Raw genomic sequence first — 27,393 nt, forward strand, 5'->3', positions numbered from 1 at the left:
CATTTTCAAACTTGAGTGCCTAAAGTTAGGCTCCCCCATCTATATTCAGGCACCTAAACAGAAGTGGTGTGATGTTTTAAAGGTGTTGACTCCAAGTGTGGATAGCTCAATATCTTTGAAAATCAGGCTACTTCTAATAAATATGGGATTTAGAACCCTAACTTCAGGGACACAGGTTTGAAAATTTTGGCCACGAGGTTTAGTTAAACGGATTGTGCTAGAACACACACAAAACATTAGAAAAAGAAGAGGCACTACAGCTCCAAAATATTTATAAAACCAGTGCGGCAAAGTTCATAATGAAGAGTGAAACAGCAAAACTCTTCATTCAAGGTGACAAGCAAACCAAAAGAGAAACAAGGAAGGATTATATATCAGTTGTATTGCAGCACCCTCCAATATGCAAGGTGTAATACAAACACATAGGACAGTCTCTGGTCCAAAAAACTTACAATCTAAATACAAGACAAAGTACTATTCAGACAATGTCTAAGCAAAACATCAAAGGTAGGTATATTGTGTGAGTGTTCAGATATTCACGTGCACGTGTTTTTAAAGGGATACAATTTTTGTAACAAAAGACTAATATTGTCTTTTGTGTGTTAGCTAGGCTTTCTTGAGCCACTCTCAATCTTAACGCTTTTTAATAAGGTATTTTGTTTAGAAACCTATATGAGATTCTATTCACTTTTGGGGGTATTGTGTCCATAATTTATTTTTGTGAGCTGCATTGACTGCTTTACACTAGATTGGCAAAATAAAGTAACTAATGAGCAGCTCAGCGGCTCATTCTTCATTCAGAAAAACATTAACATTCAGGAAATTGGTATATTAATGTGAAAAGAGAAATTTGTATCTATAAGCACTGTATTTGTATATTTGTTCATTTTGAAATCAACAGCTTGATTATTTGGCATGATTTTACAACCAGATTTATTAAATGTACAATGAACATAAGTTTTTGAAAATGTTCATCACCTTCAAAACACAGGGTATGCTTAAGAGTTGAGTTTTATCACTATATATTCCAGGGGTCGACAATCTTTGACACATGGCCCATCAGGGTAATCCACTGACGGGCTGCAAGGCATTTTGTTTATGTTAACAATACACAGGTCTGGCCCCCTCAGCTCCCAGTGGCTGGGGTTCACCGTTCCTGGCCAATGGGTGCTAAGGGAAGTGGCGTGGGCTGCAGGGATGTGCTGGTCACTGCTTCCTGCAGCTCCCATTGGCCAGGAACAGCAAACCGCAGCCACTGGGAGCTGTGGCGGGCCATGCCTGTGGACAGTCAAAATAAACAAAATGTGTCACGGCCCACCAGTGGATTACCCTGATGTGCCATGTGCCAAAGATTGCTGACCCCCTGATATATCCTATACATTTTACATTGAAAAGTCTAGTGTAGCAAATTGCGTACAGATATGTCTTATTATACACTATTATATATCAGCAATGTTTTCTCTCTGTTCTGAGCTCATGTTTTGAATTCTCCTCATAAATTAAGAAAAAAAGGCCATTTAAACAATACCAAAAGAGTGGCTACAGATTAATCATTTTCAAATGAAGACTATAGCACTAAATGTATACAAATTAAAATAGCTATTACTTTCTTATTTTGATCTGCCAACATACAGTTATGGCATTTACATTAATAATACAACAGATCCATTTTACATTTCAAGAATCGTACAAAGCTGAAACAATAAAAGGTAGCACTTTGTAAAAGACTAAGGCCACTGTGGCTAACTCTGTGTTAGTAGAGTCAATACAGCAGTCACTTTCAATTTCCTACATGTCTTGAGGTTAGAAGTTGATTCGACTAAGGCAAACATAATTTCTCTCTTGTCCAGAATGACTGAACATCCAGGTTTCAAGACCACTTCCTTCAAATGGATTGCTCGGGTAACGTTACTTCAGAGTCAAGTGACTCACAGCTTCAGAGACCTCAGTGCTGATCTGTGCCGAGATGCTGGGTGGTTTGATATTCAGATAAATGTCATACTGTTGGTCCATGCCAAGATAACTGTCACTCATGAGATACAATGTGTAGATATACCTAAAACATAATAGCAGCAGCATCAGTTTCTTTTTCAAAGACATCAACATTTAATTTTAAACATCTGGATAATTTTAAGTCAAAGCTCATCTTACTTTCCAGGAGTTTCCGGAGTATAAAAAGCAACTGAGACAGCATTTCGATATCTGACATATCCAACTCTTTTCAGGGCAATGAGTTCTTTTTTATCCACTTCCCCCAATATCAAAAACCACCCTTCATCTTTGGCTTTGGGGAATCGAGGAGCAACTGCTTTACTATCTTGCCTTCCCTGTTAGGCAGAAAATACAAGTTAATGCAACTGGGAATCTCCCACCCAAACCATCATTTGTCTTTGTGGGGTAACCACATCATAAAGGACAGGATGATAAATTTTTATAGAAAACTAGAACTGGCACATTTTTATCATTTTTCTAGAGAAAGCCTTTTGAAAAAAATGTGAGCCAGAATAGAAAACAATATATTATTCCAAACATTGTTGCATAGGTAGCTCTCTATTTTCTAAGCAAATCAAATTATGAATGAAAAATCTGCTCCTTTTGATAATTTAATCTAAAACACAGTGAACGCTATTTTCTCAAAAATGGCTAATTGTATTCCTAGTATCTTTAAATAATATTAATGAACATTGTCCCAGATTAATATAAAGACAATGGCAATACTTGAAGTCTTTATTTTAGGTTGATGTAGCAAAATGGAAGATTATTGCAGTGATTCTTTAAAACAGTGACTTTATTGCTGAAAGTTGCATGTACTAATAAGGAGGCACACTCAATCAGAATTCATTTAGTGTACTGCAGATGGAAAGGTTTTACTAAAGATCCACAGGAAAAAAAAAGCACTAACAGAGCAATGAAGCTTCATGCAGAGTCTGATCATGTTGCCATTGCAGTCAGGATTATTGTTTGGAAAAGAAAAGTATTTTTCAGATGTCATTCTTGCATGAATGAAAGTTAACTTCTAATTCTATTATAAGCCCAAGCCTGATGTTAAAATATACGCCTTTGTTATTCTTGTTTTACACTTAAGGTTACAAGAATAAAGATGTCTCAAATTTTCCCAAAGGAGAAATTAAGGACTATTTTGCTCATGCACTGTGAACAATAATTTTGCTGATAATTTTAACTTACAATGGCATTATTTTCCCAAAAAAATAATTAGCAAAAGAAAACTAGAGTGAAATTCTGGCCCCATTTAAGTCAACGGGAATTTTGCCATCAACTTCAATGGTGCTAGGATTTTGCCCCTGGTGTCCAACTATTTGGCATTTACTTAAGAAATTCCTTGAGAGTCTGAAGGTTCAGGCTCTGCTAGATGTTGAACTCACTGATTGTACATGGATGAATGCAGATATTCTACAACTGAGAGTAAATCATGATGAAAGGGCTACAGCACCACTTAATCTGCTGCTGTGCTTTTAGGTATGAGATCTAAAGCCAAAAGAAAATGGCTTGTATTTTCAAAAGTGATGAATGATTTTGGTACCTCAATTTCTATGTGTTAAACTTTAGAGTAGTTAAAAGGACCTGATTTTCAAAGAGTGCAGAACACTTTAGTAAATGTAGAATGTATGAATAAGAGAGTAAAAACGAAGGGGAAAAGCCTAATGAAGTTTAATGACATCATTGTATGTTTGTTATGGACAGAGGAAGATCACAAGGAGAATCCAAGATAGGGACTAAAATGGAAAGAAAGTTAAATTTTTATTGAGCACATTACAGAAAAACAGTGAAGTATTTAGCAGAGGATCATAATGCTTTAAAAACAAAACTAAATACTGTTATTATGACCCTAGGAAATCAAGTTACTAATCCAAATGTCAGAAAAAAGTAGAAAATACTGATTCATTTAGGATTTTCAACCAATTAGCAAGGCAAAAACAAACAAATGAAATATTCAAGCTATTATCCTACAGTACTGGAAAAATTACAGCCTCACTACTAGCATTTCCTGTCTTTGAGCCAGGCTGCCAAAGAAACTACCACAGAACTAATGATTTATATGAAAGCATGAATAGTCCAACAGAAACTTACTGTATGGTACACTACACTTCCAGTAACTCAGTGACTGAGTATCAGAATCTGGTGTACTACTGAATGAAAATTATGAATACCCTACCTTGTGATGCCTCATCTGTACTCTCTGCAAATTTATCTGGAGGACATATTCGTGATCAGCATGTAACTTGATCCACTTTTTGTCATCCCGCATATCTGTTGCCAAAGTAGGGATAAGAAGTTCATTCTGCTCCTGAGATGAGTCATCCCATGATCCTTTAATGCTCAAACTAACATCTATAACTGGCAAATGGGACAAGAAATTCCAAGCCTGTGGAAGAAGAGATCATGTACAAAATGACAAAGTTCAGTTTCAGCTACAACACAAACCTCTAAAATGCATTCTGCTGTCATAAACGTAAAAATGTCGTGATTTATTCTACACATTCATGTACATTTTGAACTTACTATTATTATTATGTTATTAACAAGTCTGATGTATTTACATGATATAACTCAAGATCATTCCTAGAAAATGCTTTCGCCCTCAAGTGTACTATAAATGCTCCACCAAGATTATGGTATTCCTGAACAAAAGGAAAAATTGTTACTACTCCTGATTAAAGTATTTTTTTCTATAAGCCACCAAAAACTAGTATTAAGGACTGAATTAAACTTCAACATAATCCATAACGAGTGAGTCAGTGCAGTGCTAATTAGTGACAGGCAAACCTCGGAGAGTTCAGAGGATCAGTTCAGATAATTATTCAAAAGTTCAAATGCCTGTCCAAAGTTAGCCATACTTAAGGTTTTCTTGCATCCATCCCCATGAAGCTTCCTTGTCCTTACAATCATCCTAAAGACACTCAAGTCTTCCTCTTATCACTTCATGAATCTGCAACAGTCTCTCAGTTTTCTCTCCCCCAGCATCCCACTACCTTGAACTGATACTAGGGACATGCAAATTGTGTGGGTGAAGTGCTCCTTCAGCCCCACACGTGATGGCTTTCTGCTTTATTTTTTATTTGTAGAAACATTTTATACCTACTGAGCTAGATCCTCAGCTGGGGTAAATCAGCATAGCTCCATTGTCTTCAGTGAAGATATGCTGACATATACTAACTGAACATCTGACCATTTAATTACACATGAAGTCTCATTTACATGTTAAAACTACTGTGTCCAAGGACCTCATTACAATATAGTTAAAAAAAGGTTTCCAGCTCAATCCAAGTGATTCTGTAGAAACCTTGTTTTAACTGTGTTACTGCCTGAAACTTTGCAGAGCTGTATTATGGTTCAAGAACATAGGTTGATCCTGCATATATTGTGTGACCTGATCATGTTTTTGATTGTGTCAGAGGCTACTGTATGGTAATCTAGTTCCACAGTATGGTAGGTTTTTACTGTGCAGACAGGAGCATAGTGTAACAAAGCAGCACTGAGTGAAAAATTGAACTAACCCTACAATGCAGATTTAGTACAATCAATCCCCAGGCCTAAAGACCGATTTTGCTTTCTGAAGTTTTGACCTGCAGTATGGTTTTTAAAATTCTATCTTCTAGACAAAATTAGCAACTAGATCTTGAGATAACAACTGTGGCATGCCATCTGTTTCAGTCATGTGATGTGGAGAGATTCAAATAATGTTCTTCATTAAATAATGCTCAAGAAAAATATCAAGTGGTGGTTGCTAAAACGTGGGGACAGGGCCATAATGAAATAAATTCCAGAGTGAAAGTAGTTAATACTAGGTTGTGGAGCAAATACTTTTGATATGAATTGAGAAATCACTTGCTTTTCTCTCTCTTTCATATGGTGTTAATATGGTAACTCTTTTGTCTGGTGGAGTATCATTTTTCATTACAAAAATATTTTTGGCATTAGCTAACATTCAGACTTATTCTGTACAGCTAATAGGTCCCATTTTCAAAAGTGTCTAAGTGAAACATAAGTCCCATTTTCAAAAGAGATTTAGGCACTTAGGTCTTTCAGTGAGACTCAGGATCTTAAGGGCGTAAATCACTTTTCAAAATGGAACTTAGGCTCTTAAGTTACTCATATGCTTTTGAAAATTGTACTCTGTCTTTTGCTATACAAAATTACACACACTTTTACACATATATTATATATACATATGAAGAACTTGTATATTTGTGTGGGTATATATATATGTACAATACCTGCACCCACTAACACATGGACTTACCCCATATACGATAGTGATAACCACATAAAAAATTGAACAACAATTTTTCATGAATCTTTGATGTCTCATTGGCACTTTTACTAATTATCCTTATCTCCAGGATTTATTCTAGCATTTCAAATCCAGCTTCAAGAGCTGCCATTTAAAAACGATCAATCTTTTCCCCAGATGTAGGGTTTTCTTCCTCTTCCCTCCCCCCAAAATTTCACTAATCTAAGCTCAGGCTGGTCACTATCTGGTTCTGTATTAATGGCAGGTTTAAGTGCTATTATGAACTCACAATCCATCATGGCTAGAAGCAAGAGCTTTGTACCATTGGAAAGGGAATATTCTAGGCTTTCCCATGGGACACTTATCACTTGCTTTGAACCCTGGATGGTTCCAAGATATCAGCCTTTAAATTTGTCATATTTTTATGTACAGCAAACAATTTTTTGGTCTTTTTAAGAAGTGTTGTATATTTAATATTTTTTCTTTTCCTTTGACCCCGTGCATAACTAAGACACCTGACTTTACAGATGGAGTGCCAAAAATAATCCCAATAGAATTAAGAAACCCCCAAAATCTCTAAACCATTTCTGAAATAGTTGCTTTGTGAAAGATGTGTTGTATGTACAGAATATATAATGATATGATAGAAAGGTTTTATCAGCGAATATTTAAGATGGTCTGCATGATTCGTTCACACTTTTGTCATACATGAGTCATGTGGCCTCCCAAACTCAGGTGATTGAAACTTTTCCTTTACACTGTAACACATCATATATATCCTCTCTCTCTATATATCTACATTTACATCGCCTTCCCCACACACTCGGTGCGTATACATCACATACATACACGCTATTTTTGAAGAAACTGCTAAGACATTTCAATACCAGCCAAACATATTTATCTGAGGATTAATCTTCATCTATTGAATCAGATGAGAACACTGCCATGCATACAATTATTTAATTAGCAGCCAAATCCTCTGCCAGTCAGCAGCCGTTCCAGGCATACTGATGGGGCAGTAGATGCAAATCTCACAGTAGTACTGCTTTTTCTCATTACTACTGCAATTAGCACTTAAATTGATGCTTTAAACATACTAATTTCTGGAATAATTCAGGATTTGTATGTTACCTGGGATCGCCTCACTGCAGAGATGACACCAGATTGCTACACAAATTGAAGCACTTTTGAGCCAAATAACCATCATCATATCAGACAGAGCCAATTTGCATTTGCTTTTAAAGATAACAGAATGGCAATTTATGCAAATAAATTAAGTAAGTTTACTTCTGAGTTCTCCCTGAACTAATTATGACAATGTTCTAATTTTTCATCAAATCTAAAACTTGGATTGAAATCAATGTGTATTATGTTAGAAATCTGTTGTTGTTAAAAGAGGCCTTGTTTTGATTTAAATAACTTTCCTTTATTCAAAATTTTGATGGTAATTTAGTTAGAAATGCAGATGTCTGTTATGGATATTTAAATACTTTCCTTTTTGTTTGCATGCCAGTGTTAGATTTAACAAAATCTGAACAGTCAAGTTCAGTATTTCACTTTCAATTATGAAGAATTTTTTAAAAAATCCACAAAACACATTTTTGATGTTTTCTTCCTTTCTATGTGTATTTGCAATCATACACTCATGTGATGAATACTATGGTATACTGCTATGCTTTAGACTGGAAACAGCTTAAAAAGACTATAGTCAAATAAAAGGCAATAATATCTTAAATACTTTGAGACTATAGTTTTTTTTCTCTGAGAAGAGGGGAAAACTGATGTGCTTTTTCTCTTCCAAACAAACTGAATATTGGATCTTCTACCAACTATATTCCCAAAAAATATTCTGTTTGAAAGAATATTTCAGGAACCAGCTACAATGATATTTGTAATGCATGTATTCTTAGTGCATAGCTGACTACAAAAAGGTGGATAACTATCAGATTGAATATTCTAGGCAAATACCTCAAACAGGCTAAGGAGCAGCATTAACATCAGCTATGAACCTTATTGGTGTTGCTGGATAATAGGGAAGGGGGGAAAATAACTAGAAAAGAAAGGCGGGGGGGAAGAAACCCTTGTAAAAGTAGGTCTTTCTTTGAACTAGAGTAACAATGTGTTACAGTTTTTACATATTTTCTGCAGAAAATAACGTGATATTTGCTGAAAGGATATAGAAAGACTTTCTCCCTTCTACTTTTCCTTCCCAATCACATTTACAATGAACTCTGAAATCACTATAGAAAGCATTACCTGTGTAATGTGTACAGCTTGCCAGTCACGGTCTACAATGGAAGCAAAAATGTTTTCTTTTCCTTCAGAGACAGCAATCAATTCAGGAAGACACTCAATAGGGCCTTGGTAACCTCCACACAAGCTCTTCCTTTTTCCTGGGTTCCACTTCCTGATAAAGACAACAAAACATATTTCCAGTGAGGAGTTAAAAGATTATTATACAGAGAGAGGTTTGCAAAGGGTGGTAAGAAGAAGGAAAGAGAGAAAGAGAAGGTAGAAATTACATAAAAGTGCTTGACCCCCTTTGCTCAGATTATTGTCTTGAAAGTTTCCATGATGAGAATGAAGCATCTTTCTTCTTAATTAGTTATAAATACTAGAATCTGAAAGTCTGATTAAGACTGTTGGAGCTGCCGCTGGACACAGTATTTAAAAATAGCATGAATTGTGACACTAATTGTGTGGTAGTTTAGGTCAAAGATCACTAAACAGTTGCCATTCTTCTTTAAAACCAGTTTAATAATCAGAAAAGAGATATTCTCCATTCAATAAAATCTTTAACGTTAATAATTTCAGTTTACAATTTACACTTTACATATAGGAAATCCCCAATCTGAGTAAAACAGGAGCAGCAGTCTTATCAGTATGATAAGCAGCCTCAACTGATACAGAAGACTCAAATTCTCATTCTTATAGTTATTTAGAAATGATTTTCTACAAAGGATATTCTCTGGAGATACTGAATATTTGTTTTCCGTATTTTGATATTAAGACTCAACACTGACCTCTGATACTAAATACTAGTAATTTCTTTTTTCATTGTGTTAATTATTACATTACCTGTGCAGTACATCAGTTTGATATACAGTGCTGCCTGGCCACGTTGAGATAGGCCAATGTATGGGTATAATTTTATGGTGGACCAAAGTAAAGATGCAATATCTAAACAGATTTCAGAGACAGAGTTAGATTTGGTGGAATTAGGAATCTTTCCAGAAATTCATCCCTTCTTCCACTGTCTTAAATCACATCCCTTTAAAATACCATCCAGGGTTGCCTGAAATATTTAATGAACTCTGCAGAGGTGGGTGAACTTAGAAATAATTAAAACAAACAAACAAGTTGTTGGGAGAGAAATAGCAAAAGTGGGATGGGCTTAGTTTCTGCTATATTAACAACATTCCAGGACACAATGACAATCAATATGAGAAAATGAAGAGTGGGAAAGAACTATAAACATTTTGAATAATTACATACCTAAAAAGGTGAAGATGGTGTTGTTCTACATTGGGCAAAGTAAGCAGGGAAGAGTCGTGTTTCCACCGGCCTTGGATAACCATCTGCACCATACTGGTTATATTCAGAGCAGTCACTAACCAACCCTGGTTTGCTGCAACATCCAGCATTGCCTAAACAAACAAGACATTAAATACAGGAATACAGTTGCAACTACCTCTCCTTTTGTGGTCCAGATACAAACTAACAACATTTCTTTAATGTTAAATCTACAGGGACTTACTGCACATAAAATGGGAGTTTGACTGTGGGTCTAACTAAGCTCCTATTGAAGTCAATTGAAGTCTTTCTACTGACCTTAATGAGAGTTGGATTAGGTCCTAAATCATCACTAAAACGTATCCCAAAATGTAACAGCAGTGGTCCATTTCAGAATTTGCCTTTAAAAACAAATCACTGGTTTGGGGCACTACAGCACCATAGAATGTGACTTAGAGTACAGTCCAAGCACTGCCTGTAAGGTGCACATCTAAGGATTTGCTTTAAAGGGATTAAAAATTACAGCTAAATTCAAAATTGTTTTTGAAGGTTTCTGTATAAGAAAGAGTTTGCATACTTTCAGAATTATTGAAAACACTTCCAATTCAAATAAATTAAATGAATATTAAAAGTTTGTCCCCAAAATGAATATTTAATGATAGTTCATCGCATTAGCTACTAGTATTAGTTCCATTTTATGGATGACAAAACTGAAGGCCAGAGGTAAAATGACTTGCTAAGGCAAACAGAGCAAGACAGTATCAGAACTGGGATTTAAGCTCAGAAGGTTCCTGACTCCTAACCTCCTCTTCATTCAGACAACATTGACTCTCAATACTATAAATGGGCTATTACTAATTTTCAAGCTAATTTCTATTTTTTATTCAGTTAATTTTTTTTAATAGAAACTGGAAATCAAAATAGAATGTATGCTAAGTAGCATGACTGAGGACCAATTTGGCAAAGATGGGTACTTGTGCTTAACTTTATGCACAGTGAGCAGCCCCACTCACTTCAATGAAACTGCTCACAACATGTAAATTAAGTGTATGCGTAAGTCTTTGTAACAGTGTGCCTAAGTTTTTTCTTGTTGAACCAAAAGAGAATCTGAGAACTTTTCAAAAGGACACACAGTCAAAACAGGAATGTTTAGTTTCAATATAACACTTTTATAGTGAATACAAATATTTAAATATATAATGCAGGTTTCACATGTTGCAAAGTACATTACAACAATTATTAGAATTTACTGGGACATTTCAGTTGGTAAGGGATTCTGCTAAAATACATTTATTGGTTTGCAAACTGCAGAAACACTTAAAACAACAATAAAATCAGATTCTTTGTACTAATTTCATGTAAAGATGTATTTTCAAAAGCAATAATTAGGTAAGAAATTTGAAATTTCCTTAAAATTTTGGAAAATTGTTAAAAAAAAAAAAAAAAGAAGCAAGAGTAGGAATGTTCAGTATCATTTCAGTCTGGAATGTTTGGGAGTACTGGACAGTCTCCAGACATTTTTTTAATTTAGGTTCTTAGTTTTGATACTAGAATCCTGTAGTTTCCTTTTAAAGAACATGCTTAAGACGTATTTGTGTTTTTTCAAGACAAGAGACATTGTTTGATGCTTCCTCAAGAATGCACAAACTTACAATACTTCTAGCTCATTTTACAGCCCACTAGTGGAATAATGAGGAGCTGTGTATATTAGCCTGTACATTTAATCAAATGTTTTACAGACAAACAAAAGGCAGCATTTACTTAAGGCAAACTAAACAGTGAAATCTTCTTTAAACAAAGGAGTTGTTTACACATGCTGAGCTATTTCAATTAAATTACGCTGATTCCGGAGAAATGCTGACTTTAAAAACACACAAGTTGGTTTCAGTCATGGTCAGACACACATCTTACATTAGTAGATTACATTGCAATTTCAACAGGTTTTGTTCCAGACCAGCATGATAGAATCACCGACATAAAAAAAATATTTAAAATGTTGTCCTGAATTGCATAGGTTTTGCCCCATTTCTCATGAAAGATGTGGGAGAGTGTCCTGCAGTTAATAATATTCTGCATGCAAGGAATCCTTATGGGGAGTAAATCTGAAATGTTTCCATTTGCCCTATAAATATACCTGTAAAAGCAAAACTATCAATGTTGACACTGTTATGATCTTCTCATAAGAACCTCCTAGCTGCTTTGCATTTTTTTTTTTTTTTTTTTTTTTTTTTTTTTTTTTTTTTTTTTTTTTTTTGCTATAGAAGGTCTGATGATGCTGGAAACCAAATTTGAAAGGAGCAACCAGACAGCCTACAAGCTTGCGTGTTTGTTCACACACAGATTTCTAGACATATGAAAGGAGGAGATACCCTCAGTATTTATCAAGGAGAAGACTGCCATTTCAAAAATCAACTTACTGGTAAATTAATTATTTTTCTGCTTGTAGATTGTACAAGGTATGTCTTAGCCCGTAAATCTCACTTACCAAAGAGTAGCTACATCAAACGCTCTCCCTATACAGTCATACCTCTAATGGCCACTTCTCTTTTCCCACTCTTCTTCCTTCCTTCCCTTCTCTCCTTTCTTCTTGTTGCTACTTTTACTTAATCTTTACCTATGCACTTGCCACATCCCCCAATTTGTAATAACTAATATGCATGGGCAACAATGTGATACCTAATTACCTTGTCTATTGGGTCAACAGACCCCAACGGCGGAACAGGTGTATTCGAGGACCTGTCAATTCTCTGCAGCTGTGAAGGTGAATGAGGGCTGCAGCAGGACGGAGACCTCTGGTTTCACAGACTTCCTTTCTATCGGGTCCACACCTCCTTCCTGCTAAGTTTCATAAGGCAGCCGCGGGTGCACCAGCTCACTCACGTTAAAAGATTTCATATGCAGGCCTCTGCCAAGGGTGTTAACATCTTACATTAAAAGTCCTGTGGTGATGGGGACAGGAGTAGTAATCTCTGGGAGTCCCTAGTCACAAATCTGCATGGAGGTGGAGGCTATATGTTGGTCGTCTTGCACTTGGACTTGTGAGACAGATGCACAATTTGGCAGCTCTTTAGCACGCGGCGTATTCATTTTAAAAGTAGGATCATCAGGACTGTTATTACCAATCGAGTATGCTGATGACTGTGCCACCCTCACGCACATGGAGACTGACTTGCAATCCACCCTAGATCTTTTCTCAGGTGCCTATCATTCTCTTAACATTGGGAAGACTAAGGTGCTTCACCAGCCTGCCCCAGCACAAGCTGCACCCCTTTACCCCCAAATTGTCATTGGTGGTGAACCCCTGAAAAATGTTGAGTATTTCCCTTAACTTGGTAACCACCTCTCTCAGACAGCCAATCTTGCTGTGGAGATCGAACATAGGATCCATTGTGCCAGTGCATCCTTTGGAAAATTGCTTCATCATGACTTTATTGACAGAGATCTGCGGATGGAAACGAAGATGCTAGTCTTCAATGCAGTAATCATCCCCATTCTTCTTTATGGGTGCGAGACATGGGTGACATAGCAAAGTCATCTTAATTGTCTGGAGTGATACTAACAGCGCTGCCTTATGAAGATTCTCCATATCAGATGGGAAGATTGTCACACCAATGCCAGCGTTCTCTTTGTAGCTAACACCACCACTGTTCAGGCAAAGATTATGAAATATCAGCTTCGCTGGGCTAGCCATTGTGTGCAGATGGCTGATGCTCATTTTTTGAAGCAAGTTATCTTTTCTTAGTCATGGTAAGAGGACCTGTGGGGGACAGAGGAAACACTAAAAGGACACAATGACAATATATTTTAAGAAGGGAGGCATTGACCTCATGAATTGGGAGGAGCTGGCTGGCAATAGACTGCAGTGGCGTTGCATCATACATCAAGCCTTAGCCTGTTTTGAAGAGAATCGCCTTGCTCAAGATACTGAGAAATGGCAGAGAAAAAAGGAAAGAGTACAGCATCCTGGCCATCAGTTGTGCTCTCTCTAAGCAACCATCTGTCACACATGTGGAAAATCTTGTTGAGCAAAGATTGGACTCCTCAGCCATCTTAAGTCTCATCAATAACTTTTCCCCATGGCAGACATCATGCTTGTATCAAAGGATAGCCACCAACTGTGTGAATAGAAGTCATTCTTCTCTTATATGAGCATGACTTTCTTTATGCTTCCAGTATGTTGAGTTGGTTTTCTTTTTGTAATCTACTTTTGTTGACAATTGTAAACATTTGTTTTTACCTAAAATAAACTAGATTTTTGTTGAGGGTTGGGGGGGAGGGGAAGATGGGTAAAGAGAGAAAGTTCACAGAATGAATGGAAGGATCCTTTTTATAGAATATCTCATAGAAATGGACAGAGGCCAACTTACAGATATCCCTTATGGGGTACCAAAAACCTGTGTGTGGGGGACTGTGTGTTCCAGATTATTATTAGGAACCCACATAGCAAGTCCTCTTTTCCTCTTTAATATTTTGCTCCTTCACCCATATAATTTATTCACAGCATCTCGGTCTTGATGTGAAATACAAGACAGTGGACATTGTGAAGGAGTAGGGACAATGGTAAAGTTTGCTTGTTTCATTTGCTATCTTGGAAATCTACACACATTTTCATTTTTAGCTAAGTGCAAAACATACCCATGCTTGATACTCAATGGAAATTGTAATTCCTGTAAATACTCAAGATAACAAATTGAGTCATTCAGTTTCCTCCAAATTGGCCATATATAAAACCTAGTAGCTAAACATTAGAAAAAAATTCAACAGATTTATTTCCAAGTATAATAATTATTACTACTATTTATTATTTGTGTAATTGATCTCCTGTATTGTATGAATAAGGTTTATTCCTTCTCTTGTTTCCCACAATTTTCTCTTTCCCTTTCACCTAACTCAACACCAACTCATTACGAGTTATTAATATTTGGCAGTGTTAAATGGTTGTTTATGTGCTCCAGAAAACAATTCTTCTCATGGACCTGGTCTTTTGTCCCATAAGTCATTCAAAATATTGTAACAGCCTGCCGAAATACATGGTACATTATAATTTTAATTCTTGTTTGCCAAACCTTTAAATAAGTAACTTTATAAATATCTTACAGCTGATAACAGGTTAGGCTAGTTTAAGAATGTTGCTCCAGAGTGAAAAATTGCACATGGATAAATCTGTTTGCTGGAGCATCTCATTTGAACTTCACAAAGATTTCATGATGAAGCTGGATATGTTAATTAAATTTATGAGATTTAAAAAAAGATTAGCATGAGATGAAAGTGACACAGATCATGCAAGAAATTTTCTTGTAGTAGAGTAAAACAAAAGGTTTATAGTAAATTAATAAGTACATGAAAGCATCTTTTGTTTTTTGGTATTTTTTTTATATGGAAGAGAAGATGGGCTGAATGGAGGGACCTGGGAGCATAGAGAATATGTATTATTCTTGATTTTGTTATAAAAAATGACAGGGAAATAAAGGAAGAAAGTAGAAAATGTGCATAATCATATATTGGCCCCAATCCTACACTATTTCGGCCCCAATCCGACACTGATATAGGCACTCACATGGCTCTTAATGCAGGATTAAGGCCTTAGCTTGTAAGCCTTTTAAGTGATTCTTGTCTTAAAGTGCCATGTGCTTCAATGATGTTATATAAATAATCACAGTAACAATTAAGGAGGTGTACTAAAGCACTATTTTGGCCTTCATGTCAAACAGCTTGACTAAAAAACATCAAAGGGACTGAAAGTTCATTTGCTATAAAGGTCAACTGTAGGCGTTCAATAAATGGGAATTCTGGCTCACTCTGTAATGAAGCAGGTGCAGAGTAAGATAGTATCAGTCATTAGGGATGAGAAAATATTTGTATTAGGTTGATATTCAGATTTCACAGTCCAAATGTTTGAGTGATAATTTGATTCTGATATTGATTTTGACTATTTCGCTTTTCCCCAGGAACGCCTCCTGTCTGAGAGCCTCAGGGCCCACTTCAGGTGACTCTGCCCCCGCCAAGGAATTTTCAAGGGGCACTGGGTGGCTGCTTCTCAGTCAGTGGTTCGCGGGGGGGGGGAGGGGAGAGGAGCCATATATAGATTCTGTCTTCTAATCCCGATTTTTTTTTTGATAGGGTCCACTCTGTTGTCATCACTGGGGGTCTTCATTTTCCTTCCCTCCTCAAGTTCCTCTTTTTCTCTCTGACCAAGTGCGGCTTCCTCCCTTTGTCTCATATGTATCTTTATTTTGTGGTGCCTCCTATGTCCCAGAAGCCCCCTTCTCCAGCTTGTCCTACTGATGCTGAAGGCAGATGGTGCAAGGCAACAGGGAGTTGCCTCTTCTCTTCCTGTCTCTCTGCTAACCCTTTCAGCTGCTCCTCCTCACTATGCTACATCAGAGACCAGTGATGTCCTGTGTTTCCCACAGGGCTCCTCTGGCTCCTCTATGCTTAATGGTAGTAAAGATAGATAGAAATCTTTTGTAGAGTGTAGTCTATGTAGGTGACAGGGACTCTTGTCTCTCACATTGAAAGTTAAGCTAATTATCAGTCTCAAACATCAGAAGAATTTGACAAGCTAGCTGTCACTTCCAGCAAAATTTGAAGGGCAAGGAAGTGAGAATCTAAATAGAATCTTCCATCACAGAGGTTTAGGTCAATCATCAAGAGGACACAAAAAGCTGCCTGATTGTGCCTTCAAAGTCTGCTGGGTCCTGATGTGAATGGATATATTTGTTTCTCTCAGCCGCTCATACTAGGGATTCTGAACTCTAGGGCCAACTGGCTGATTCACAGTCAGTTCTAATCTGGGGGATGGGAACTGAAAGTGTCAGCTTCTCTTCTTACGACAGGTTTCAGAGTAGCAGCCGTGTTAGTCTGTATTCGCAAAAAGAAAAGGAGTACTTGTGGCACCTTAGAGACTAACAAATTTATTTGAGCATAAGCTTTCGTGAGCATCCGATGAAGTGAGCTGTAGCTCACGAAAGCTTATGCTCAAATAAATTTGCTTCTCTTCTTATGTGTCACTAATAGTGGTTTCCTCAAATTGACTGATGGCTTCCTGCTCAAATAGGAAACAGGAATTGTTCCACAGGGTCTGGCACCTTTTAGTGGTCAAAGTGGATGTTATTGTCGTCTACCCCTGGGAATTTGGTCTAAAATATATAGTCTTCTTTCCTTAGTAGCTTTTATAGAGAGAGATATAGAACTCCTCCTGGCACTATTTTAATACATATGTTCAAAAGAGGAAGTAACATGACATGGGAAGAAATGGAAGTGGCAGAAGCTTCTACCCATGCGCTTTCGAGACAGTTTTAGTACACATGTTCAAATAAAGTATATCGTTTACATACTGAAAAGATACACACACTTGTAAAACTGATCCAGTCATAGGAGCTATTACGATTACATTGAAATCTGTCATTTTAGAAATATTCTGGAGAGCTTCACATTTTTTTGTGGTACTAGCTTTCATATCTTGCCACTTCTAATTCAAGTCCAACTGTACAGGCTTAGGTGGAAGACAAACTGCATAATTAATACAAGCTTAGGAGCTCTAAAATGACTTAAATGTTTTTACATGTGCCATTGAAGTGTTAGACTCTTGGACCTTAGAGGGCAAGGCCTACTTCTCACATGAATTTTGGGAATCTCTTATTTTCACTATGGTTAAACTTTATAATACTGTGACTGTGAGGAACTGGTTGTGACTCCATAATTAAGGTTGAGTTCTGTTTTGCACTTAAAGCAGAGATTCAACCTCTTAGCTTAGTAGGAAGAATACAGTGTATCTGCTGAAAAAGTACAGCACTTACAAACAAGTAAATCAGTTAATTACTTTATGAGTGAACTGCAAAGGGCACAAGATTCGTCAAGGTACGAAGGCACCAGGCCAAGTTTATTGTCAGCGAAGCACGGTATTAGTATCCTGCAGATTTTTCCAGACCACTAATACATGTTTGCCCGTAACAATGGACCAGCTCAGTGAACGGTGGTTCCTCTCTGTTCCTTTTTAGGCTAGACAAAGACAATTCCTTTGAGATACATTTTTATATCCGGATACAAACAAGTTATGTACTACCCCCTGACATGGCTGGTTATCACCTATCACCTTGTACATTTTGAGTAAAACATTTTTATTACGTACTGTTATTCTGACCTTATCTTTTAGGAGGGGTCAGTATGTTTCTGTTATTCTTGGGGAATGTTTTTGTACTATTTTTGATATTGGGATGTTTTGGTACTACTTGATATTGGGATGTGTCTGTGTGAGTACTCTGTGCCTAGCACTTCTTAGGAATGTGTTTTTTTTGCAATATTAGCTCTGTTTTTGCCAGATTTTGTGAGCAGGTCCTGCCTTTTGCTCACAGCTAGTCTTTGCTTTATATTAGAAAAGCTCTGACTACCACTTTAGCCCAGGCCTCAGACCAGGCCTCTGATACAATGGCTTATGTTTCAGATTCTCTTCCAACTTATTCCCCCAATTTTTGTCTTTTTATGGGAAGGATGTTTACCCATTGTCCCGGAAAAGCATAATGCATAGACTGAAGATGGCCCAGTGGACTAAACACTGTTATGTAGCCACCTTACTTTTTTACTACACATTTATGCCCCATTTGGTTCCTTAGTTTACACATTCCCTCATATGACTGATGGACAGATTTTATTTTTTAATTGTTTTTAGTTTTTTATAGTGAACCTGGGAATGTTAGGCCTGGGACCATGACTGAGGTGTGAGGTGTAGAGTTGTGCTTTGATAACCTGTGGGTGACATACACAGGTCTTTATGCTTAGTTGGTGGTTGATGAGATGGGCTTTGGTTAGGATTATAAGTGTATTGTGCTTAAACCTTACAAAATATTATGGGTATATATACTAATATATATATGAGGGATTACATGATTTGTTTGAATAATTAAATACTAGCTATATTTTTATAGAACTTGTGATAAATGATAATATACGGGTAATATTGGTAGTTGGTATGCATAAATATACGTAAATGCTTATATAATAATATGCATATGTATATATGTTTGTACCTTAAACATTTTTTATCAGACACATTTGGTTTAACACACCTCACTAAGTATTTAAGAATACAGATGTTTAACAGCCCTTACAAACTGTATAAGTACAAACATTTGCTTTTAAAACATTAATAAGAATTTGATTATTTTTAATAATGATTATTTATTACTACATCAGTGTTAGAACATAAGAACAGCCATACTGGGTCAGACCAAAGGTCCATCTAGCCCTGTATCCTGTCTTCCAACAGTGGCCAATGCCAGGTACCCCAGAGGAATGAACAGAACGGGTATGCTCTGTGGCCCATTCCCAGCTTCTGGCAAACAGAGGCTAGGGACACTATCCGTACCAATCCTGGCTAATAGCCATTGATGGACCTATCCTCCAAGAATTTATCTACTTCTTTTTTGAACCCTGTTATAATCTTGGCCTTCACAACATCCTCTGGCAAAGAGTTCCATAGGTTGACTGTGGGTTGTGTGAAGAAATACTTTCTTTTCTTTGTTTTAAACCTGCTGCCTATTAATTTCATTTGGTGACCCCTTGTGTTATGAGAAGGAGTAAATAACACTTATTTACTTTCTCAGCACCAGTCATGATTTCATAGACCTTGATCACATGCCCCCTTAATAGTCTCTTTTCTGTGAATAAATTGAACAAATATTTTGTTAAGCTTGAACGGAATCAAAGTATTGCAAATGTTAGGCCTTAAACTTTCATATACTTCAAAATGCAAGACTTGCAAAAATAAAGCTTAAGCTTGTGATGAGGATGCACTGCAACCAAACAACATTTTATGCTGACTCCTATGTACCTATCAACCGCAAAATTAACGACATTCAAGATCCAATTGGCTACAAAAAAAAGGCCTAAATTATACAAACAACTAACAGCTGGACATAAAAATTAAATACGCATCAATTATACAAGTAGGGCAACCACATAAACAATGTGGCCCACCCTAATTGATTGGTCTGTTCTAAAACACGGCCGTCAAATCAGATAAAAAGGACGAAGGTATGTGTGTCTGTGTTTTGGTCATAAAAAAAAACCTAACCCACACCCCCTAAACCGAAGAAATGTGCACTTCTCAACAGTCTGTATCTGGACAGTGCGAAAAGTGGCCAACTAAAGGGTAATGTATTTTTGGACGAATGCAGGATAAGTCTACAAAGTAAAGAAGTCTGGTTGCTCAAGCCAAATTGATCATAGTTGTATCAATACTGTAGCATAAAATTAATAGTAGGTGGCTGATGCATAATAGCTTTGCATGTATTTATGTTTGTCTTTCAAGTAGGCCGAGAGAATGCATGTAATGCTGTCGTTCATTAGCTCCTTATACGTATAGTTGTGTTTGCCTTAAAATATTTTGTCACCAGAAATATAAAACTGGTAAATAAAAGCTTTACTTATGCTTGTCTTCAGGGCTTTTATTATGACCTGCCAGAACCAGCATATGTAAAATCACTGTTCAGAAACTCGCAAATGGTCCATAATATTACATGTACTTGCGCTTGTCTTCAATATAATCTGCCTTTTGTATTAATTCTTATTCAGTGCTGGTCTTTGGTCTTCCTTTTTTTGTTTTGTTTATGCTGTTGTTATAGTCAAAAATCAATAAAAGACTTTCTTAAAAATAATGTGTAGTTCTTACTTATTTTATACAAACACCACTTAACCTCATTACATCTGTGTTGGGTGGTGGGAAGTAGCAAACACCCCAGGGTAAATTAGGGCTCCGAGGCATGCCTCCTTCTTCCTTTATCTCTGCATTTCCAAGCTGAAAATTCCTAGTCTTATTACTCTTTCCTCATATGGAAGCTGTTGCATGCCCCTAATTTTTCTGAAAAGGCCCTTTTCTGAACCTTTTCTAATTCCAATATATCTTTTTTGAGATGAGGTGACCACATTCACATATTTGACTAAACTTTTATTGAAACAGCACTAAGGCATACAGCCACCGCCTCATCTGCTAACTCTGGGATATGGAGAGAGCACTGAGATGCGCTACTTTCCTGCATTCATCATCCCCAGTCTGGGAGATGGGCAATGATTCCCTGGCTTCTGGAGCTGGTAGGGAGGCAGAGTGGTGGGCTTTCTTTCTCTCCAGCAGCTGGGCTGGAAGGCTTTGAGCAAGAGCCTTCCTTGGAAACTAAAAAATTCTGTTTCCATTTTCCTGAAATGGAATTTTTCCTGTGAAAATTTTCATAGTTTTTGATGTTTTGCCCTGTTTCAGGACAAAACTTTCAAGCGTGAAAATTTTCACGGAAAGGGATTCTCTTTTTTCGGCCAGCTCTACTTCAGAGAACTGGGCCTAAGAAGATAACTTTTGAGAAAAAATGTAATTACTTTTGCTCTGCAAAAGTTAAATACATTTTTTTTTCAAATGCAGTTTTGGAATTGTATAGCTGTATAGCTATAGCCTCAGAGGAAAAGATGGCTTACCTTATTTGCAGTTAATAGGAATGCAGCCAGTAGGGCAGATGGCACTCCTCTTACATTATTCTCTGTAACCCATTACCTTCACACATTTTCGCCTCCCTCCTCTACCTGCTTTGTCACTCATTACTTCACACACTCTTTTCCACCTCCTTGAAAGTCTCTCTGATACATGCAAACTAAGACCTTCCCAGATGCTTTATAAGATCCTCTCTCTTGCTACTTCAGTCTCTAAAGTAATATTATCAATGTGATCTGAACTATGGAAAGCATTGATCATCTATTGCAGTGGTTCCCAAACTTGTTCCACTGCTTGTGCAGGGAAAGTTCCTCGGCCTGTACCGCTTCCAGCAGCTCCCATTGGCCTGGAGCAGCGAACTGCAGCCACTGGGAACCGTGATCGGCCGAACCTGCGGATGCGGCCGGTAAACAAACCGGCCTGGCCCACTAGGGGCTTCCCCTGCACAAGCAGCGGAACAAGTTTGGGAACCACGGATCTATTGTATATATTTGGTTGAGCACAACACTCAGTTTCCTACTGGTTTTGCTTTAAACAGTTTTACAGAGATAGATACAGCCATGGATTGTGATACTGGCAACATGAACATTACTGTATTTTATCCATCTGGTCAAAAATTTGTTAAGTTCCAGAAATCCAATTTATTCTTAAATTGTTATTAATTTATAAATTGATATACTGTACTATGCTGATCATCCCAACAGCACAATAGAGTACTTTTGAGAAATTTCCATGGCAATGAAAACCCACTCTCACCAATATAAACAAGCTCCAAGTTCTTAAAGATACCATTATATCCAATTTCAGAGCTTACACCAGCATTCTGAATGCAGCAAAAAGCTACAGTCATTTTCTCAAGATAAATATGCCCTTTTTAAAGGTTAAGGTCAATTTCCAAGTAATAGTACAATATTTTGTCAATAATTAAAATATTTTAAGTGCATTTATAAGAATTTTTTTTTCAACAGCAGCAGTTGTTCACAGTAACTTTCGCCTGAACTTTTGGCCCCATAAGGTTAGCATTCAGGAAGCTCAGCTGCTGTCTAACAAACTTAATTAATCAAAAAGTCATTTCCGAGCAGTAACTATGAGTAAAAGTGCTTCAAGTGTGCTAGCAAGCCTACAAGTTAATCAAAATGCTAATGCAGTACAAATTAAAGTTGTGATTAACATTTCACAGTAGCTGCTTAAGTGAATTGATCACACAAATGGGTTAAGCATTAGTCATTTCCTCCAGTCCCAACTGGGAAAAGGTTTGTCATGGGTGGGGGAGGGATTGTACATAAGCAGCACCATATCATCATTAAACTGTCACCAAGTGCTGCCATACAACAGTTTACAAGTTTATCTATGCTGTGCTCCCCTCCCTCCCCAAACCAAAAACAAAAAAAACAGAATATCATAGACCTACAAAAAAAAAATATCATAGACCTAGAAAATAAATTACCTCTCTAAAGAAAGCTGGCATGTAAGTTCCCCTGAACATCTAGTATCCAGAGATACTCCCTCTACAGCACTACACATGTGTGTTTATTATCCATAAATGAACACGATCAGTGCAGCACACATCCTAGGTGAAGGGTTTTGATTACTGTTGCTTCTGCCCTTCTGAGCTAATGTGGAAGCAGCTACTATCACAATGATGACTGAATTCGGCTACCACCATCGGTGTGCTACACACATTCATACACAGTATATGTACTGGCTAAATGAATGTGTTTCAGAAGTTTTGTCTATATTTTAAAGTTTATTTAATTTTTCTCCTCCCTTCCCTCCTTCAAAGGCCCTGTTTATTTTTACTAATACACACATCCATTAAAATGGAGCGACTATCCCTTGCTCCAGGCACTTCTCAACAATTCTTAAATACACAAACATAAAATAGACTGCTCCTGTAGCTGCCTCTCTTCATCCATTAATCACATTATCTACAGCAACCAGCAATAACACAGCAGCTATAAACATACTTAAGATCTTTAAGATCTCCCATCAGAGCCTTCCCACTTCTCCACAGCTAAGGAAAACAAATGGACTTTGGAACATGCTCTAAAATTAGGGCTCTTAACGACAAGGTGATGGGGGAAGCAAGCTCTAAAGTGGAGGGGCAAAGTCTCTGTCTTATATGTGCAGGACTATAGTTCAGGCACCTCTGCTGTTCACAAATATGCTGGTATGACAGCAACCTATCTTCCAGCTGAGGAGTGCTAGACATAGCTCCCTCTAAAGCACGTCACTGAATCCAGTGAGTCACAAGATACTTGTGTGTACAAATGTAGTGTATATGTTAAATTTAGTTAAATAGGGCAGAATACTTGTTTCTGTCATATTTTTAAGGTGCTTTCTGAGACAGCTAATGCAAAAGATCCAAGACAATTACCATAAGCTTATTATTATTCATTATTACTGCTCATACAGGCCATAGAATTAAGGTCCCTGCCCTGAAGATCTTACACTCTAAGTTTGGACACGAGATAGCAAAGGGATAACAAAACAGTGATAAACAGTTCGGGTTACGGTACTACAATCCCATGGTTACTCAGTTAAGGGATGTGCATATTTCTCACTGCAAACTGTACTTCTGTCTACAATTCCAAATCTGACTTCTCTTCTGTCTTCTCTCAATGTACAGGTATCCTACTGAGATGTGCTTAACACATCCATAGGCAAACACTCTTCAAAGGTTAAGGCTGAGCTCCATGGCAGTCCTACTCCCTGGAAATACTAAAATGTTTTATCAACGATTATACTACAAGTGGAGGCTTGTAGCCAATCCAAATGCAAAGCCAGCTGCTGTCATATTATTTCTCAGTGAAAGTGACTGCCCTCCTGAATATGAGATGGATTGTATTACTATCTCAATTATCCATTTCAATTAATACAAATATAGTAGGTAGTTCCAGAACAGGAGAGTAAGAGCTGATCACCGAATACACAGCCAGAAAGTATAGGGCTTGATAAGAGAATCAAAAAGGAGATTAGATTTATTCTATTTCACATATTATTAAATCAGGGATAGGAACAAAGATGGGGCATTGTTTTTAAAATAATAAGCAGTACTCCTACACTATCAAAATATTAGATGAATCATTTAGTTAGAATAAACACAAATTTTGTCTTCTACTATAATGGTCTTCATCACAAGACTGAAGAAATATCATCCTTTGTTGTAGGCTGAGTAGTTGCAGTCATGTTGGTGTCCCAGGATATTAGTGACAAGGTGGATGAGGTAATATAGTGGACCAACTTCTGTTGGTGAGAAAGACAAGCTTATGAGTTTACACAGAGCTCTTCTTCAGGACCTGGCAGGCACAGAACCTGAAGAAGAGCTTGGTGTAAGCTCGAAAGCTTGTCTCTCTCATCAAGAGAAGTTGGTCCAATAGAAGATATTACCCTCACCCTTGTCTTTCTGAAGAAATATCAAGTTGTCATGCAACAGTTGGCATGTTCAGCACTATTCCACAGAGCCATATGTCCTCTGTTAGTGAAGCAAGATGAGAGTGGAGTATGGGATATATGAAGACCATGCAGAGATAATTTTAAAAACAATTATGTGTGTTATGGTAATGTCCAGAGACTTAGCTGAAATTAATTACTATTGTACTAGGTGCTGTACATTACACTTAGCAAAAGACTGAGTTCTTTGGGTCAGGAGCAATCTAAATAGGAACAATGGAGTAATATCCTCTTTTTACAGCTGGGACACTGAGGCAGAGAGAGATGAAGTGATTTACTCAAGATCAAACAAGACATCTGTAGCAGTGCTGGAAACTGAACCCAGATCTCCCAGGCCGCAGTCCTATGCCTTAAGCCTAAATCCATCCTTCCTCTCACTGGAAGTGCCTTCATTAGTCCTCGTCTCTTACTTTTCAATGTGGGACACAGCCTTTCATACAGAAAATTCCTGAAGTCCCGTCAATGACCCCAAAGCCATTAACTGCCAAAGCTGTCATTCAGCTGCCAGGAAGACCACACAACAACATTCCCGGGATTTGTGCAGCAATAGGAAAGGAGACCACATGCCCCTCCCCCAGTCCCAGGTAAGTATATGACAAATTTCACTGTAACAAACACCTTGTTACAATGAACTAAACCCATGTCTAAAGGATATTAATCATAGCAAGGCTATAGTGAAACATGTTTGTCCCCCTTTCTATGGCAACAATTGTATTTCTTTATTGGGACAGCAGTGAGACTGCTGGAACCAGATTATTTTTGGTGGCAGAATAAGCTCTTTAACTGACATTTGAGTTTATGAATTTGTTTTCCATCTTGAGCATATTTCAACATAGAGCTGTAATATAAAAAACAAAACGTTTAAAGGGGCAGAAGAAATCTCTGTTTCAAGAAAAGCAATTTTATGATAAAGGCTGCAAGCACTTTGGATTGGGAGAGTGAAGGGTTTTAGACTGTACCCAAATGAAAATAAGCTTGTTTGAACATATTTACTGTTGCTTACTCTGAAAGAGGCTTTTGTAACTGAAATTAAACTTTAAAAGAGATCAGGGGACATTCAGCCTTAAAAGAAATTATTCCAAGATGGACGTGAACATTTGTTGGTCCCTGAAGGATACAGGAAAACAGCAGACTCATGGGAATTGCAATATATATTTTGGGGGAAGTTCCATTGCCTGTGGTATACAGAAGGTCAGACTAGGCGATCACAGTGGTTCCTTCTGGCTTTAGAATCTATGGATCTATATAATGACCACTAAAATAATTACCTTTGTTTAAAGACACCTGTCTTGAAAGAGGAGAAGGAAAACTTAGCCACGGTCTATACTAGCGGGGGGGTCAACCTCAGATACGCAACTTCAGCTATGCGAATAGCATAGCTGAAATCAGTGTATTTTAGGTCGATTTACCTGGCAATGAGTCGACTGCTGCCACTCTCCGTCGACTCTGCTTCCACCTCTTCCGAGCTGGAGCTCCGGAGTCGACGGGGAGCACGTTCGGGGATCGATTTATCGCATCTAGATGAGACGCGATAAATCGATCCCTGATAGATCGATCACTACCTGCCGATCCGGCGGGTAGTGAAGACCTGCCCTTAGGAGGATTTCAGCATTGGAAGCCGCAAGAAATAAACTTAGTGATTTAAATAGATTTATGTAATTAGCCTATGAACAGTTCCTGTTCATCAGATTATGCTGCATTTATGTTTACAAAAGTTTCAGGACTTCAGGTGTACACATAGGAAAGTAATATGAATTTTAGATGACAGTATTTGATGACTATTTTCCTTTTTACAAAGCATGGTATTTGTATAACAAGCATGCACAATGTGTGTGAGGGGCATTTGTGTGTGTACATGTGTGTATGGATGTGTGTTATGCTAGTAATTCACCAGTAAATGTGTTAAGATTTGAACTTCAGTCAGGATTAATTCTCCCCGCCCCCGTCCCCATTTTATGCTTTAATTAAGTGAAATTAATTTGGTGAAATTAGTCTCCAAATTTGGTTCAATAAATTTTCAGAGGACAACTTGATTTTTTAAGTAAAAGGTCAATTCATGATTACAGAAGGAACATTTAAAAACCTAATGGAATTTTGCAAAGATTAGCTGATAGAACTGCTCAGATCTGTCAACTATTGCTGTTATTTGACTCTGCTAGCATGCTTTCCTGATTCATCACTAGTTCTGCTCAGCAGAGAGACACTTGTCTTCAGTACCGAGCTAAATCGATTTAGTGCATTTGGTGAAGACACGCTACGTTGATGGAAGCATGCTCTCCAGTCGACGTAATTAATCCACCTCAATGAGAGATGGAAGCTATGCTGGCGAGATTGTCTCCCACTTCCAAAGTGCGGTATAGACACTGTGTTAAGTTGATGTAAGTTACGTCACTCGGGGGGTGGTTTTTTCACACCCCTGAGCAACGTAACTTACATCGACTTAAGCAGTAGTGTAGACAAGACCTAAGAACCAAGGGGCAGGCTCAGAGGCAGAAGGAATGGAGTGGGTGAGAAACATGTGGGAGACTTGAGGTTAAAGAGGCTTGTATGTGGGGGTGGAAAGTAGGGATCTTCCATTCTGCAGTGGCATGAGATGGGGTGGGAGTTCAGGGCCTCTCTGCTGAGACATAAGCATTTGAAATTCTCCTCCAGTGGTGCTTCCTTGGCTCCCTGGAGCACCAAGGCAGCACTGCTGTGG

At 37.6% G+C, this 27,393-nt stretch overlaps 1 protein-coding gene across 2 annotated transcripts in view; it reads right to left on the reverse strand.

Moving 5' to 3' along the window:
• Positions 1 to 365: 365 nt before the first annotated feature.
• Positions 366 to 27,393, reverse strand: part of ASCC3 (activating signal cointegrator 1 complex subunit 3) — a 472,978-nt gene continuing 445,950 nt past the window's right edge. For both annotated transcript variants that reach the window (XM_038393749.2, XM_043510710.1), the window contains 5 exons: positions 9,752 to 9,903; positions 8,513 to 8,663; positions 4,175 to 4,384; positions 2,152 to 2,327; positions 366 to 2,056 (listed from right to left, as the gene is read on the reverse strand). In XM_038393749.2, coding sequence (XP_038249677.2) covers positions 1,909 to 2,056; positions 2,152 to 2,327; positions 4,175 to 4,384; positions 8,513 to 8,663; positions 9,752 to 9,903 — 837 coding nt within the window. In that variant the 3' untranslated portion in view covers positions 366 to 1,908. The remainder of the gene's footprint in view (positions 2,057 to 2,151; positions 2,328 to 4,174; positions 4,385 to 8,512; positions 8,664 to 9,751; positions 9,904 to 27,393) is intronic.

Source organism: Dermochelys coriacea, chromosome 3, assembly GCF_009764565.3.
Source record: "Dermochelys coriacea isolate rDerCor1 chromosome 3, rDerCor1.pri.v4, whole genome shotgun sequence".
Lineage (NCBI taxonomy): Eukaryota > Metazoa > Chordata > Testudines > Dermochelyidae > Dermochelys > Dermochelys coriacea.